We start from the raw sequence: 18453 nt of genomic DNA, 5'->3' as shown, positions 1-18453 counted from the left end.
GACCAGTTAAGTACAGACAGGACCACTAATTATTGTCCACTCACTGGTCCTGTGGTCTAGTGGGAAATTTTGAAAGGTTTCTTTCCCTGCAACATTCAAGGCCTCAGTAAAGCTAAAGTCCTTATTTTCACTTGAACCATAATTTGTTTATTCAGGTGAACAACTGGCTAGTCTTTGCATCTGCCTATGATGAATGCCACGTGTGTGCAGTGTGCGAAATAGTTTCCAAGTTATGCTAGCCAGTCAGGATAGATATGCCTGAAAGTTACTAGCCCACAAAAAAAATCACTAGTTTGAAATTTGAATGTAGACACAGGTTTCATCATTAGGCTGCTAATATGGTGAACATTTTTTTATCAGGCCATAATCTTGCATGATTTAAAAGTGTATTATACCTTAACAAATCAGAGAGAGTGATATTATTACAAAATGACCCCATGAAAATTCACTAGCTAGTCGGGCCAGTGACTGTGGAGATTTACTGGCCCGACTGGATTTTTACTAGCCACGGGCTAGCGGGCCAGTGGCCATTTCGCACACTGTGTGTGTGAAAGGATACACTCACCTTTTAATGAACACCTGGTATCATCACTATTTTGACCTAAACACATGCTTATGATATAGTCAGAATTGTACTGTCGATTTTGTTTGTATGTTTGTTGATTAACGCCACAGCTATATTTCAGCTATATGGCGGCTAGCGACTCTGTTTTGTATGGATATGTTTTTTTTATTTCATTGCAATATAAAAATGTATATGTCCTCCTTTATCAGTCTAAGAAATGCCTGCCTGGAAAGTGTGTCACTATGTAACCTGTTTAATCTTCCCTGTTATACAGATGTTGCAGGGGCATATTCAGACTCAGAGAGAGGCAGTGAGTTTTCAAAGTTGCTAAAAAAATATGAAATATTCACTCATGTATGCAGACATGACCTGGATAGGCGTGACTTCATCACAGCATGCATAGAGGATTTCAAATGCCTCTTTATTTGATTTCTTGAATGAAATCTTTTGATTGAGTCTCCTCAGAAGCGTTGGAGTGTCGCTATGTTTCATTTATCAAACTGAATTCACCTGATACATACATATACATTTTATTTCATATGATTTAAAAACATTTTGTTGCATAATATGTGATTTAGATTTATGTTTGATTATTCAAGGACTGACTATCATCATGTGCGAGTTCATTGGAGTATCCTGAACAACATTAGATACGCACCACACTAAAATGCACCGACGATGCTCAGATATCATGGGTACATTTCAGTGAGATGGGGATATTTCTTATCATATGGGTGGTGCGTTTCTAATGTTGTTCAGTATATTAGCCTTCTTAGAGTGAGGATAAAAAATATATGAATGTTAGAGGACAGTTTACACTCTGTGAATGTTAGATGACAGTTTACACTCTATGAAGGTTAGAGGACAGTTTACACTATATGAATGTTAGAGGACAGTTTACACTATATGAATGTTAGAGGACAGTTTACACTCTGTGAATGTTAGAGGACAGTTTACACTATATGAATGTTAGAGGACAGTTTACACTATATGAATGTTAGAGGACAGTTTACACTATATGAATGTTAGAGGACAGTTTACACTATATGACAGTTTACACATATGACTTTATGTTTACACTGGCAGACATGCACAACTACCAACTGTACCACGGAATGAAATGATTCATCACAAGGAGTGAGTGAGTGAGTTTGTTTTTATGCCGCTTTTAGCAGTATTCCAGCAATATCACGGCGGGGGACACCAGAAATGAGCTTCACACAATGTACACATGTGGGGATTCGAACCCGGGTCTTCGGCCTAACGAGCGAACACTTTAACCACTAGGCTACCCCAGCGTCCTTCGTCACAAGGAGAGGTTACAAGACTGTGTATATGCTAAACTTGCCTACAGGATCTGTTGTAATTTGGTCACAACAAATAAAGTCAAGTAATATGATAATTAATTAAGGAGATAAGGTGAAATGGGGTTTAGCGGGGTTTAATATTTCGCTCATATGACGATGTGCATGTGTGTGTATGTGTGACCGCTTGTACTTGCCCAGACTGAAGCTGGTTTTATAGTGCTAGCCCACTGAGATACCATGCCGCAGTTAAAGCATGAATACCCCACTCAGACACATTATACTGACTCCGTGCCGACCAGTCCTTGTTGTACCCAATAATGTCAAAGCGCCAGGCAGGGACCAACAAGTACCATATTTTAACGCCTCTTGGTATGACGAGGCCAGGGGTCGAACCCTCGACCTTGTGCTCTCCGGGTGGACAGTCTATCCACTACACCACGGAGGTGGTCAATTAATATAGGAAGTCAGCCACAGTGACAGCGGGTTGTAAGGGATTTCCATCAAACGCTGGATGGTAAAATGTACGACACAAAAAACATACACAATGTAATTGTAAATATGATTTAGTGCACATCTGCCACATGACCAGCTCAATACAATGTGGTAAATGTGTACGTGGGAATCTCCAGCCTGTAAATAGAGGGCTTCTGCCACATGCCTCATGTAAAGCTTTTCATGTGTTGATTATTGACTCATGAAGACATATTTCAGATGTTGTTTGTAAAGATTTGTCAAACTGATACTCAGGTAAATTGCCAGTGCAATAATGGACACCTATGGGTACTAAAGGACACTTATGTCTAATAATGGCTGTCAGTGCACTAATGAACACCTATGGGTAGTAATGAACACCTATGTGTAATAATGGCTGCCAGTGCAATAATGAAAACCTATGTGTAATAATGGCTGTCAGTGCACTAATGAAAACTTATGTGTAATAATGGCTGTCAGTGCACTAATGAGAACTTATGTGTAATAATGCTGTCTGTGCACCAATGAACACATATGGGTAATAATGAACACCTGTGTGTAATAATGGCTGCCAGTGCAATAATGAAAACCTATGTGTAAAAATGGACACCTATGTGTAATAATGGCTGTCAGTGCACAAATGAACACCTATGTGTAAAAATGGACACTATATGTAATAATGGCTGTCAGTGCACTAATGAACACCTATGTGTAATAATGGCTGTCAGTGCAATAATGAACACCTATGGGTAATAATGAACACCTATGTGTAATAATGGCTGCCAGTGCACCAATGAAAACCTATGTGTAATAATGGCTGTCAGTGCACTAATGAAAACTATGTGTAAAAAATGGACACCTATGTGTAATAATGGCTGTCAGTGCACTAATGAAAACCTATGTGTAAAAATGGACACCTATGTGTAATAATGGCTGTCAGTGCACAAATGAACACCTATGTGTAAAATGGACACTTATGTGTAATAATGGCTGTCAGTGCACTAATGAAAACCTATGTGTAAAATGGACACCTATGTGTAATAATGGCTGTCAGTGCAAAAATGAACACCTATGTGTAAAATGGACACCTATGTGTAATAATGGCTGTCAGTGCACAAATGAACACCTATGTGTAAAATGGACACCTATGTGTAATAATGGCTGCCAGTGCACTAATGAAAACCTATGTGTAAAAATGGACACCTATGTGTAATAATGGCTGTCAGTGCAATAATGAACACCTATGTGTAAAAATGGACACCTATGTGTAATAATGGCTGTCAGTGCACAAATGAACACCTATGTGTAATAATGGCTGTCAGTGCACTAATGAAAACCTATGTGTAAAATGGACACCTATGTGTAATAATGGCTGTCAGTGCACAAATGAACACCTATGTAAAAATGGACACCTATGTGTAATAATGGCTGTCAGTGCACAAATGAACACCTATGTGTAATAATGGCTGTCAGTGCACTAATGAACACCTATGGGTAATAATGGCTGTCAGTGCACTAATGAACACCTATGGGTAATAATGGCTGTAAGTGCAATAATGAACACCTATGGGTAATAATGAACACCTATGTGTAATAATGGCTGCCAGTGCACTAATGAAAACCTATGTGTAATAATGGACACCTATGTGTAATAATGGCTGTCAGTGCACTAATGAAAACTTATGTGTAATAATGGCTGTCAGTGCACTAATTAAAACTTATGTGTAATAATGGCTGTCAGTGCACCAATGAACACCTATGTGTAATAATGAACACCTATGTGTAATAATGGCTGCCAGTGCAATAATGAAAACCTATGTGTGTAAAATGGCTGTCAGTGCACTAATGAACACCTATGGGTAATAATGAACACCTATGTGTAATAATGGCTGCCAGTGCACTAATGAAAACCTATGTGTAAAATGGACACCTATGTGTAATAATGGCTGCCAGTGCACTAATGAAAACCTATGTGTAAAATGGACACTTATGTGTTATAATGGCTGTCAGTGCACTAATGAGAACTTATGTGTAATAATGGCTGTCAGTGCACTAATGAACACCTATGGGTAATAATGAACACCTATGTGTAATAATGGCTGCCAGTGCAATAATGAACACCTATGGGTAATAATGAACACCTATGTGTGCAAAAATGGACACCTATGGGTAATAATGGCTGCCAGTGCAATAATGAACACCTATGGGTAATAATGAACACCTATGTGTAAAATGGACACCTATGTGTAATAATGGCTGTCAGTGCAATAATGAACACCTATGGGTAATAATGGCTGCCTGTGTACATTACTGAAGACCTATGTGTAATAGTGGGTGCCAGTGCAATAAATGAACACCTATGTGATAATCGGCACCTACTTGTAATAATGGCTACCTAGTGCAATAATGACCACCCGTGTAATAATGGACACCTATGTGTAATAATGGACACCTATGTGTAATAATGGACACCTATGTGCAATAATGGACACCTACTTGTAATAATGGCTGCCAGTGCGATAATGGACACCTATCTGTACTAAAGGACTCCTATGTAATAATAATGTCTGTGTACAGTGCAATACTGAACACCTATGTGTAATAGTTGGTGCCTATGTGCATTACTGAACACCTACGTAATTCCATAGAACAATGCTCATGTTGTTGATCACTGGATTGTCTGGTCCAGACAGGATTATTTACAGACCACCACCAAATAGCTGGAATATTGCTGAGTGCAGTGTTAATCAACAATCAATCAATCAAAACCTTTAAGATCAGATGTTGGAAATATTCCACACCAACAGGTGAGCTACAGACCCTGTGACTATGTGTTCCTTCAATGTGTTTGTTTGTTGTATTGTAGGTAGTTGTGCAGCATATAGTACAGCACCTCTCCCAGACTTCCCAGCTCACAGCTTCAAGCCTCCCACGTACCAGGTCAGACACGTATCACAATCACACAAAATATAGTTCAATGTCAATAGCAAATGTGTAAATTGGAGCACTCATGGGTAAGATCTGCTGTTATGGAGGAACTCTGATTGTAACTTCCAGACAAATGATACTGAGTGAAGGGAATTACAGTTAAAATATATTTCTGATAATGTCATGTTGTTTCCAAAGTGTGTTACCATTAACATGACGAAGGTTTCCTTTCTTTGGTTCATGTATCTAAGACCTGAGGGCACCATGGCAATCTACAGCTAAACTTGCTCATTTATCTGCCAGGTTGAAGACCCTGGTGAGAATTCACACAGTTTGAATCCATTCTCCTACTCTTGTGATGAAATTGTTGCAGGCCATTAGGCATTTATGAGTGATGTTGAACTCACCAGTGTGGTGTTGCCACTCAGTGCGCTCCCATTTAAGGCTGTTATGTGTAAGAAAAACAACAACACGCGTTCACCTCTCCCGCACTTTACTTGTCTGCTCATTCAGGCTGCTCATGCGCAGATACATTTCCGTTCTCTTTAATAGCCGGAGAATATGATGTAAACCGGACCATACCGGACAATAAGCACAAACACTACAACCAGGAACTTTCTGACTCACCCATCTAAAATGTTTTTTTTTGTTTTGTTGCTCCCTGTTAATTCTTTGTTCTTTTCGACTTTCTCTCTGGCCTAAACAAGAATTGATATGTAATAATATGTAAATTTAAGTGTTCTCGTGTTGTCAGGGGATCAGTGTGGAGAAGACGAAGGATGTCCGGAAGAAGAACCTGAACCCGGGGCTGGTGACGTACTACAGGAAGCCAGTGATGGTCCACCAGGGTCACATGCAGTACCTGTACGACACAGACGGCAGACCCTTCCTCGACCTGTTTGCCGGCATCGTCACTGTCAGTGTTGGACATTGCCATCCGTGAGTGCACACAGCAAGCTTCAGCCTGGATGCTGCCATTGTAGTAACTCACTCTCAATGTATCAGCTGACTGTAATGATGCTTATGAGTGGTCAAATCTCAACTGGTTTTGTCCGTGTAAGTTCAGGTTGCATGGTCACGTCTGCAGGCACTTATGTATACAGGTTTCTTTGGAAATACTACAACATCAAACAATGCATTTATGTCCAATGTGTAGGTCATCTTTGAGGACATGTTGAACAGAAGTTGTACCATGTTTCTAGTAAATATGGTGACTGACTGACTGACTGAGTTTAGTTTTACGCCGCTTTTAGCAATATTCCAGCAACATCTGGGCGGGGGATACCAGAAATGAGCTTCACACATTGTGCCCATGTGGGGAATCGAACCCGGGTCATCGGCGTGACGAGCCAACGCTTTAACCACAAGGCTACCCCAACGCCCTAAATATGGTGAAAGAGCTTTGGCAGTGGAGGGATATGATGGTCATTCCACATAGGCCTGTAGAATGTTGTTGGCATGTGCAGTGAGATCAGGACCAAGGTGATGAAAAAGAATAATCTCAATCAAAAATCCTTGCTGTTAAAACTTTCTCTTTTAACTTATTGTATATCTTTTTTCTGATATGAACAAGGTTTAGGTCTGACATCAAATTATGAAGACAACAATCAGATATTTGTTACTGTTATGTCATCCCATTTCTGGGACATGGTTATCTGTCCTCAAGCATCAAAAATTATATTTGCATATACCTTTACAAATCCTACCATGTCTATATTTGGTGCAATGTCAATCAGAGGTCAAGGTCATGTTTGAGATTATTCTGAAACTTGGTTTTATCACTGATTGCCAGTTACTGTTGATATTTTTACTTGTACAACTCTGGTACTTGTGCAATGTTTGGATCTAAAAAGGGTCTCTGGATTTAGGGCAGGGTCTGGAAGTAAGGTTTTCTGACCCGAAGTACCATTCATCTTAAAGCTTACAGAAACATCTGTGATGGGGCTTCTTCTGTTTTCACAACTACAATAAAATACAGAATGAAGGGAATTCTTCTGGTCTATTTACAGGTTTGATTCATATGGCTAAAATATTTCTGTCTAGTGTGCAACATTCACTCACTCACTCACTCCAGGCGGACGGTGAAGGCAGCTACTGACCAGCTGGGCAAGCTGTGGCACACCACCAACATCTACCTCCACCCCAAGATACACGAGTACGCAGAGAAGCTCGCATCCAAGATGCCAGGCAACTTGAAGGTGAGGCAGTGATGCTGGCCGGTCATGTAGTAGTTGTAGTGAGTTTAGTTTTACGCCACACTCAGCAATATTCCGCTATATGGCGGCGGTCTGTAAATAATCGAGTCTGGACCAGACAATCCAGTGATCAACAGCAGGAGCATCAATCTACGCAATTGGGATACGATGACATGTGTCGGTGAACCTGACCACCCAATCGTGTTAGTCGCCTCTTACAACAAGCATGGGTTACTGAAGATCAATTCTAACCTCGATCTTCAGAGGTCGGCAGTCATGTAAATATTCTTGATGTTACATTATGACCAGATGAACTATGAACAAAGAACCGATTCCAGGAGCAGACCTACCATACCACCCAAAACAGCCAAAGAGACCCTGTTATTTCACATGACTGGACTAACTTGCAATAATTGCCATGAACAATTTGGGTGCGCTTTAAGTTTTGATAGGAGTGCACATTTGTTATTTGTGGATTATATCAAACCAAATCTCTTGTAGCAGAGAAAGAATACTTTTGTCAAAATCTTAACTTAAGAAAGCCTGAATTGATACAGTAAGATCATGAAAATTTAAGAGTATTGTTTAAGAATGCATTTTGCTTGTAACATGATGTTTTTATTGCTTTTGACAAATTTAAGTGGAGACTATTCCATCAACAAACAAATGTAGTCTTGCCTAAAACATGGTTTACTAAATATGATGGAATATTGTTTCTGTTAAAATTGGTCACTTTACAGATTAAACAGAGGAATTGTAGATTGTGTCGCTGTGTAAAATATTATTCATGTACATTACGATGAAATTAGATATTAGTTTACTCATTTTGTCTTGGGTTTGATTTCTTAAGAACTCAAGGAAGAAATGCTATAATTGGCCACATTAATGAATGTGCAAAACTCACTCTCTAACTCAGTTATAAAGTGTAAAATACCGCAGAGAAATGATGCCAGTAATTCAATTTGCAGGTTGTTTGTTTTACCAACAGCGGATCCGAGGCGAATGACCTTGCCCTTCATATGGCTCGGTTGTACACTGGTGTGTACGATACTATATCTCTAAGGTATGTACAGTGTACAGGTGTTATTATGAGGCCTGACAAATTGTGTTGCTACACAGTGGAAAGAATAGGTTTTTTCATTGATTGCCTCGTGGAAGTGAGCTGAATAACTAACCACAATCATTGAAAGGAAACTGTTACCCATGCGTTTACTCATCCCCAGTCACTGGTTTTCTTTCTGCCCTTGTAGCCTCACAGCCTAATAGCTTGTTGTATAAGCCAACTGGCTGTATGTCATTGTGACCCAAGGGCATGGGAGGGTGCTCATGCTATCAGTGACTGGTTTGCATTCTTCCCTTGTAGCCTCACAGCCTAATAGCTTGTTGTATAAGCCAACTGGCTGTATGTCATTGTGACCCAAGGGCATGGGAGGGTGCTCATGCTATCAGTGACTGGTTTGCATTCTTCCCTTGTAGCCTCACAGCCTAATAGCTTGGTGTATAAACCAAATGGCTGTATGTCATTGTGACCCAACGGCATGGGAGGGTCATGCTATCAGTGGCTGGTTTGCATTCTTCCCTTGTAGCCTCACAGCCTAATATACTACTCACCCTTTGCTAAGGTTCACAAAATTCACAATCTTACTTAAACGCAGATTCATAATTTGAAATTGCATCCATTTAAAAGTGGATAAATTATAATATGGTAACCCCTCTTTAGGCAAACAGTCACTTTAATCTAACCTTATGCACCTGATACATGAGGAACCATAAAAATGGTTTTCCTGGCACCAGTCATCCAATTTTGCAAATCATGGAACGAGTCACTGACAAGTACACAACACCTGTTAATAGCAGGTATGGGATCCACAAGATAAAATGACTAACTGAAACCTGATCCATACTTACAATAAGCTTAGATATTTAAACCAAATTTGTCCCCACATCATAGTTTTCTGTTGAATCCATGATTTGATCCTTAGCAAAGTGTGAATAGTATAGCTTGTTGTATAAGCCAACTGGCTGGTAGTTTGCATGGCTCAGACTTTCTTCTCTGCCCGATATGCTAATAACTGTATCAACTTTTGAAAAAGATTTCACCATCCCCTCAAATATTTTATTCATTCAACAGGTGGAACATCAGTCCCAAACATATTTAGTTTTCTTTCAGTTAAAACATGAACTATGATTGTCTTGAATCCTTCCAGGAACGCCTACCATGGAATGAGTCCCTACCTGATGGGTCTGACAGCTATCTCCACCTGGCGTTACAACACACCCACAGGATTCGGGATCCATCAGGTTAGTAGTGTGAATAGCGAGAACACTTATTGCATTAACTTTTACATTAAATCAAATGCTATGTTAAATTATACATCAAGTCTTATACAATAAGATGTTTAGACAAAATCCCAGTTTGGGCAAGAATTGTTTTTTGTCCAGTTGACCAGCTAGCATGGCGAAGGGTATGTAGTTTGAATCCTAGTCACAACCCTTGCTTCCCACCTAATACAGCAGTTGACCAGCTAGCATGGCGAAGGGTATGTAGTTTGAATCCTAGTCACAACCCTTGCTGTCCACCTAATACAGCAGTTGACCAGCTAGCATGGCGAAGGGGATGTAGTTTGAATCCTAGTCACAACCCTTGCTTCCCACCTAATACAGCAGTTGACCAGCTAGCATGGCCGCTAGCAGAAGGGATGTAGTTTGAATCCTAGTCACAACCCTTGCTTCTCACCTAATACAGCAGTTGACCAGCTAGCATGGCGAAGGGATGTAGTTTGAATCCTAGTCACAACCCTTGCTTCCCACCTAATACAGCAGTTGACCAGCTAGCATGGCGAAGGGGATGTAGTTTGAATCCTAGTCACAACCCTTGCTTCCCACCTAATACAGCAGTTGACCAGCTAGCATGGCGAAGGGGATGTAGTTTGAATCCTAGTCACAACCCTTGCTTCTCACCTAATGCAGCAGTTGACCAGCTAGCATGGCTAGCTTTCCACCTAAGGGATGTAGTTTGAATCCTAGTCACAACCCTTGCTTCCCACCTAATACAGCAGTTGACCAGCTAGCATGGCGAAGGGATGTAGTTTGAATCCTAGTCACAACCCCTTGCTTCCCACCTAATACAGCAGTTGACCAGCTAGCATGGCGAAGGGATGTAGTTTGAATCCTAGTCACAACCCTTGCTTCCCACCTAATACAGCAGTTGACCAGCTAGCATGGCGAAGGGGATGTAGTTTGAATCCTAGTCACAACCCTTGCTTCCCACCTAATACAGCAGTTGACCAGCTAGCATGGCGAAGGGATGTAGTTTGAATCCTAGTCACAACCCTTGCTTCCCACCTAATACAGCAGTTGACCAGCTAGCATGGCCGAAGAAGGGATGTAGTTTGAATCCTAGTCACAACCCTTGCTTCCCACCTAATACAGCAGTTGACCAGCTAGCATGGCGAAGGGGATGTAGTTTGAATCCTAGTCACAACCCTTGCTTCCCACCTAATACAGCAGTTGACCAGCTAGCATGGCGAAGGGGATGTAGTTTGAATCCTAGTCACAACCCTTGCTTCCCACCTAATACAGCAGTTGACCAGCTAGCATGGCGAAGGGGATGTAGTTTGAATCCTAGTCACAACCCTTGCTTCCCACCTAATACAGCAGTTGACCAGCTAGCATGGCGAAGGGGATGTAGTTTGAATCCTAGTCACAACCCTTGCTTCCCACCTAATACAGCAGTTGACCAGCTAGCATGGCGAGAAGGGATGTAGTTTGAATCCTAGTCACAACCCTTGCAGCATGGCGCATGGCGAAGGGATGTAGTTTGAATCCTAGTCACAACCCTTGCTTCCCACCTAATACAGCAGTTGACCAGCTAGCATGGCGAAGGGATGTAGTTTGAATCCTAGTCACAACCCTTGCTTCCCACCAACAGCAGTTGACCAGCTTCCCACCTAAGGGGATGTAGCAGTTGACCAGCTAGCATGGCTGAAGTTTGAATCCTAGGCTTCCCATGCAGTTGACCAGCTAGCATTGAAGGGGATGTAGTTTGAATCCTAGTCACAACCCTTGCTTCCCACCTAATACAGCAGTTGACCAGCTAGCATGGCGAAGGGGATGTAGTTTGAATCCTAGTCACAACCCTTGCTTCCCACCTAATACAGCAGTTGACCAGCTAGCATGGCGAAGGGGATGTAGTTTGAATCCTAGTCACAACCCTTGCTTCCCACCTCATACAGCAGTTGACACTGTTCCAGGCGATGAACCCAGATCCATTCCGTGGCCCCTGGGGCGGAGCCAGGTGCCGAGACTCTCCATCTCAGGTAGGTTGACATTTACAATAAATTAAAGCATTACACTAATTCTGTTGCATTTGACTGGTTAATCAAACAATATATTTTACATTTTTGTAGCCCACATTCACTGATAGATTGATGTTTTTGGATAGGTTGGTAGGGGAGTAAGCTGGGTTGGTGCAACTGTTTTTGTGTTGATTCGTGACATTCATAAGGGACTGTTGTCTACTGTATTCCTTTTGTTAATGATTAGCTCAGCAATATGTGATGTTATTAGTCCAGACATGTAAATAATTAATTGCTCTTATATATCGGACAGTGTGAGGAGTATGTGTGCTTATCTTTGAATAATATTCCCAAAATATTTGAGTGAGCTGCAGAACCTTGTTTTGATCACATTCATGTATAGGAGCACAACTGGTACCATTCACACATTTATTAAATTTTGTGTGTGAGTTTCGAAGACAAGTTACATTGGTTGAAATGATGGTGGGGTTCGTTTTCGGAGGGTAGCTTCAACACTGATTCTCATTTTCTTTGAGTGACATTTAGACGTTGGTGTGATAAACAAGGTGAATAGTGCTAAGGATATACAACTTCTTTATTACAATATATGCCACATTTCAGTGTTCGCATCTACACCAAAACATCATGTATATTGTAACATAGAAGTTGTATATCCATAAAACTATAGCACTAATTCTCATATCTTTATGAACCTTTTGTATAGACAACTGACAAGTGCAGAACAACCGCCTTTTGCAGTTCTAATTTTGTTTTGATTTTTAGATTTTTTGCTTCTAAGGCCATGAGTTGTACTGGGTTTCAAATATAGTTTTATTTTGCAGAACATTACACATAAACCATTCAATATTTCTTGTTGATACTTTTGAAGCACCTTGGAAATCATGTATGAGGCAATCATGTTGAATCAGAATATTGGTCCCCAGCTACCAGTGCTTGCTATGAGAGTTGACTAGATGGCTTGGGGTGGGTGAGGTTCACTGTGTAATACAGTCAACTCTCGTTAATCCGACACTTGTGGTTGCAGAGAAATATGTCGGATTAACGAAAATGTCGGATTAATGAAAATGTCGGATTAATGTATTTGTGTGAAAATATCAATGTTTACTAAATGTCACGATCGTCATACTGTTGCATGCATATCAGAAATGGTAGATCTAGTTATCTTCATCGTATGTAAAAATATTCACAGAAATAAAAAATACTAACAATACATACTTGTTTTCATTTATTAACATTCATAGATGGCATAACATACATATATAATCACATAAGCGAACAGTTTCATATCTATTTCATGACCACATTGGCACAAAACTCACGTTTGTTTTTACCGCATATCAGCTGCCATTATGACCCGGATGTTGAATATGTTACAGTTTCCATACAACTAATTCCATAATAACATGTTGACGTCTAATGTACAATCAAGTGTATCATAACATATATAATTTATAACTTGAAAAAGTCTTTGATGGTCATTAACATCAAACACGTCTAAGTGGTGTGTCAGAAATGTTTGCAAAGTGTTCAACGATGTTTTGGCCTCAGATAGCTTGAAGCATTGGAATCAGTCGAGAGGCGCTCAACCACTAAGCAGACTGCTTCAGGATGTCAGATACGGTTGATCGTCCAATCTTCACATCAAACTTCTGCTCAGCAAAAGTGATGACTTCTTGTTGTGCTGTCTGGGGTTTGTCTTTCTTCAAAAGGAGATTTCTTTCTTGATCAATGGCGTGACTTCTACAAGGGGTCGCTTTAGCAGCTGGTGTACTCGTGACAGACATCTTGTGATGAAAACTCATGTCGGTTGTAAACATTTTATACAGCTCGCTTCTACCGTTATTTCTTGATTAAATCGCCTCAATTAATTATCCTGTGTTCCTAATTAACAAGTGTGATGTTCACTGACGTTGATGTTAAGCAGCCAGTAAGGCACGCGCTAATCACCTTTCATGTGTGATGTTTGCATACGGTCGGATCATCCGACCGGCTGTGTTGATTGTCGGATTAACGAATGTTTTTACAATGTATTTACAATGATCGGTTGCTAGATTGGTGTGTCGGGGTCGAAATGCGAGAATGTCGGATTAACGAGAGTAATTATCACTGTTTTAAATGGTTCCCTAATTTTTTGTCGGATTAACGTGATTGTCGGATTAATGAGTGTCGGATTAACGAGAGCTGACTGTACTGAACCCAAACAAAGTGGGACTCCTCATTGTGCAGTGTCTGTACAGGGCTGTCTATCTGTGACTTTGTCTCCTTGACATTTCCATTCGCACTTTTCATTGGTTCCAGCTGGCCATGTGTTGTTGTTGTTGAGTCAGCAAAAATTGTAAGTCATCAGAATTTGTGGCTTGATACATTATCATATCAAGTTTTTTGTAATCAATCACGTTGGTCATGCGAGTAGTTATATGTTCCATTACAGAGCAGCCAAGCCTGCACTGATGTACACAGTGAAAAACAACAACATTGTTTCTGTGCTAGGGTAGCACACTGTAGCAATATTATTCATAGCTTGGTAACAGCAGGTTGGGATCTTGTATCACATATCTGAATATATTACCATGGTATTTAATAAGAATTATTATCAGGATGCTGGCTATACATGAGGTCTGATATGATTTAACTAGCTGATATATGTGGTCATATTTTATGATAGATTCTAATGCATGAGATGAGTAATGTGTGATATATATTTTACTGGTATTGTCAGGTAGACCTCTCGCAATTGTGATCTCACTGTACTGTTTCTGTGTAGATCGGGTCTAAGGGATTTAGCACATAACCAAAGCTTGGTCCAATGGGCTGATTGTTGAAGGGGCATAGCTAAAAACATAGCTGAAACATATCTAAAATAGCTACAACAGTAACTAAAGGGGATGTTCCATCAAAACCAGATGGCTGTGAATGTCCATGAATTCTCTTCTTTGACTAAGGTCCTGTTGTGTCATCCATCCATCCATGCATCCACCTCCCACCCACATCCCATCCATCCATCTGTTAAGCCACACATCCATCCATCTATCCATCTGTTCAGCCACACATCCATCCATCCATCCATTTGAAGCATCACTATTGACCCTGGTGTTTATCACTGTGTATGTCACGGTTATATTTGTAGACAATCCGGTCATGTAACTGCGCAGAGGGTGAGTGTGAGGCCTCTGACCTGTACGTGGAACAGCTGGAAGATACCATCCGATTCTCCATGCCCAAGGACAAAGTGGGGGCCTTCTTTGCCGAGTCTGTGCAGGTACATTCAGGCAACAATAATTGTTGACACAACCAACTAAAGAAAAGCAAAAGTTGGAAAGAAATAAAAAAAATGTACTTCTCCACCTAATGAAATGATTTATGTCACAACGTACTAGTACAATAGTAATGAAACAGAAGTTTCAAACCGAGTATTGAACATGTTTAAGCTGAAGGCAATCTGTTCCACTTAGTTTTAACATGGTAAAATGTCGACTTTGTTCATGTGTGATTTCATCTGTAAGGCTTCTTGTTGGACGTTGATTTGTCGCTGTTTATGCGTTCTCACTGGGAATCACTGTATTTCCATAAAACTGTGCCTATGAATAGTTCAGTGCTAAACCATGACATTTTCTGCACAGTAATCTCCCTTGATGTGCCAGTATCCGATGATCCCATGTTTTGTTTGTTGACTTATCCATCAGTTGTACCAAGGTGGTGAAGTTCCACATGCTACATCATTCAAACCTTCATCCCATAACCCTCACCTGTGTCATAGCACTGAAATAATGGTGGCATTGACCCCGTTTTCTGTTTTGTTAGAATTCATACACATATGTGCTTATGACTTCCCCAAAAGGAGGGGCGGTGGGGTAGCCTAATGGTTAAAGCGTTGGCTCGTCGTTCGAATCCCCACATGGGTACAATGTGTGAAGCCCATTTCTGGTGTCCCCCGCCGTGATGTTGCTGGAATATTGCTAAAAGCGGCGTAAAACCAAACTCAGTCAGTCAGTCCCCAAAAGGTGACTTAAGTATCATTCAAGTTAATTTCCAGGGAAGGTGCAGTCAAAACATTTTGTATAATAAACTTTCAGGGAGTTGGTGGTGCTGTACAGTTTCCCAAGAACTACCTAAAACGAGCGTTTGAGCTGGTTCGCTCTAAAGGGGGACTGTGTGTATCTGATGAGGTAGGCTTGTTCATGTAGATCCTGCATCACAATATGTCATGATGAATTGGCAGTCACTCCATCATGTTATCTATAGAATGTAAATGCCAGCAGTAAATGTTTAAAGGTACCCGGTGTCCTTCTTTCAACAGAGCATACAGAGCATTATTTCCAAGTAGCATGACAAGTCTTGTTCCTGATTATGAAGTAGATGTAGGGAGAATTAACCCTAACATTTTCAGTAACTGACAGTGAAATTATTCATCAAAATATTTGGAATTCATTATTGTAATATACAGTCGAGCACAGTTGTCTTGAAACTCATGGGACCCAGAAAAAATATCGAGTTATATGAATGCTTGATTGGCATTTTAGAAGATGATATTTGATGAACATAGAGATTTTTTCTGGGTTACATCTTCTTTTTATTCTCGAGTACAACATTTCAGGGCTTGTTCTGGCCCATCATCAGGCAAAACTGAACAGTAAGAGTTATATGAACTTCGAGACATCTGACCAGGGCATGTCATTACATGTCACTATGAAAGAAAACAAAACGCTTCTCAGTATGTTTTGATTCGAAACTATAATCCGTTATCAGTAGTGTTTAGTCGTAACAGTGAGTACTTCCTAATTAAATCCTTCTTAATTAATCCTAATTAAATAACAAACAAGTGAGACATTCAACTCTCAATTAGCCCTAATTAGTTTACACTACCGCATCCCTTTGATTCATGCCGCACCGTGTGTAAACGTGTGTAAACATCCTCAGTTCAGAGGGACACTTGCCCATGAAAGGTAGATGAATATCGAGTTTCTCTGCAAATATCGAGTTAAAAGGGTAACTTTGCTTGTTGGGACCATGAAATTATATCGAGATATCCGAAATATCGAGACATCCCTATCAAGTTAAAAGAGCTTGAATAATGATAAATTATGAAGGATTTTGTCGGGACCTAGATGTTATATCGAGACATCCGAGATATCGAGTTACCAGAGTTCAACACAATGGTGCTCGACTGTAAATTGGACAGATATTTGTACTAAAATATTTTGAGGCTTGGTAAATTGCCTAAGCAAATCATTTACCTCATTTAATGTAAGACATCAGTGACTAGTTTGTTAGTTTCTGATAGATAACCAATGTCAAATTATCTCGCTACCATGCTGGGAGTGCAGGTCTTGCTGCATGTCTCTCTGATGCTAATGTAGTTGTGATGACCATGAGAAGTTTTTTTCTTTAAAATATATGTCACAGGAAATGTGATCTGTCTGTTTAGGTGCAGACAGGATTTGGTCGAATGGGCAGCCATTACTGGGGCTTTGAGACGCATGATGTCATCCCAGACATCGGTAATACTTGTTTACCTCCATGTTTACCTCTCTTGGCTTGTAGGGGTGAATAGTACACAGTCCCCTTTAATTACATAAATTGCATAGATTTGGGAACAGTTTTAACTTACCTTTGTGGCAAGTTTGCAATATTTTCCAAAATGTATTCTCGAACTTCTAAAGGAGTGGAACCCAATTTTTTAACCTTCTGCTTGTTATTCTTAATGCCTGTCAACCAACTCAAGACAGGTCTCCTGTAATGTAGTGAGAACATTGTTTTCTGTGTGCGGATGGTTCAGCATTCCCCCTGTTCCAGTTACCATAGCTAAAGGGATGGGGAACGGTTTCCCCATGGCGGCTGTCATCACGACTCCCGAGGTCGCTGACGTGTTGGGGAAGGCGCTTCACTTCAACACATTCGGCGGCAACCCAGTAGCATGTGCAGTCGGGTCAGAAGTTCTGGATGTAAGCATGGAGTGGAACCTCCTTAGTCCAAAACCCTGTCTATCTACAGACTGCATTTAGAACATACCTCTCCATTGTGACTCTGACAACACTCTGCTGATTTGTTAATCCATAATTTGTGACATAAACACATACAGTCCCATTGGGACGAGTATCGTCCAGATAAATGGGGTTTTCTTTTAGGGTGTTTCTGCTTGATATGCCAGCAGTATTAATAGTACAGTTCCTTTAGGTTATCATAGTGTTTGATTAGCATCAGTTGTGATAAATTCCCTTCAAGTGTAAGGTGGTATGTCTGCATCTGACAAGCCATGATCCTGGTTTTGTTTTGACACAAAGGTGATAGATGACGAGAAGAGACAGGAGCACTGCGCCGTGGTGGGGACTCGACTCATACACAAGCTGCGGGTTCTACAGGAGGAGTTCGACTTTGTGGGTGATGTGCGAGGCAAAGGACTGATGATTGGTGTGGAGATGGTCACTGACAAGGTGAGTGCTACTAATGGAGTTCCACATTGTGGGTGACGTGCGAGGCAAAGGACTGATGGTTGGTGTGGAGATGGTCACTGACAAGGTGAGTGCTACAGGATGAGTTTGACTTTGTTGGTGATGTGCGAGGCAAAGGACTGATGGTTGGTGTGGAGATGGTCACTGACAAGGTGAGTGCTACAGGAGGAGTTCCACTTTGATGGTGATGTGCGAGGCAAAGGACTGATGATTGGTGTG

At 40.7% G+C, this 18453-nt stretch overlaps 1 protein-coding gene across 2 annotated transcripts in view; it reads left to right on the top strand.

The window, feature by feature from the left end:
- Window positions 1–18453, top strand: part of LOC124268418 (alanine--glyoxylate aminotransferase 2, mitochondrial-like) — a 32294-nt gene that overhangs the window by 7816 nt on the left and 6025 nt on the right. Inside the window, exons 2-13 of one of the 2 annotated variants that reach the window (XM_046703385.1) lie at window positions 5210–5283; window positions 6026–6210; window positions 7346–7469; window positions 8435–8529; window positions 9674–9767; window positions 11720–11785; window positions 14913–15044; window positions 15859–15951; window positions 17211–17283; window positions 17579–17727; window positions 18067–18144; window positions 18315–18386. In XM_046703385.1, the coding sequence (XP_046559341.1) occupies window positions 5210–5283; window positions 6026–6210; window positions 7346–7469; window positions 8435–8529; window positions 9674–9767; window positions 11720–11785; window positions 14913–15044; window positions 15859–15951; window positions 17211–17283; window positions 17579–17727; window positions 18067–18144; window positions 18315–18386 (1235 nt within the window). Of the gene's footprint in view, window positions 1–5209; window positions 5284–6025; window positions 6211–7345; window positions 7470–8434; window positions 8530–9673; window positions 9768–11719; window positions 11786–14912; window positions 15045–15858; window positions 15952–17210; window positions 17284–17578; window positions 17728–18066; window positions 18217–18314; window positions 18387–18453 lie in introns of both variants that reach the window. The other variant, XM_046703384.1, reaches the window with a different exon arrangement.

Source organism: Haliotis rubra, unplaced genomic scaffold (assembly GCF_003918875.1).
Source record: "Haliotis rubra isolate DU_JTF1 unplaced genomic scaffold, ASM391887v1 Scf138, whole genome shotgun sequence".
NCBI classification, from domain to species: Eukaryota; Metazoa; Mollusca; class Gastropoda; order Lepetellida; family Haliotidae; genus Haliotis; species Haliotis rubra.
This window is presented reverse-complemented; position numbering and strand designations above follow the sequence as displayed.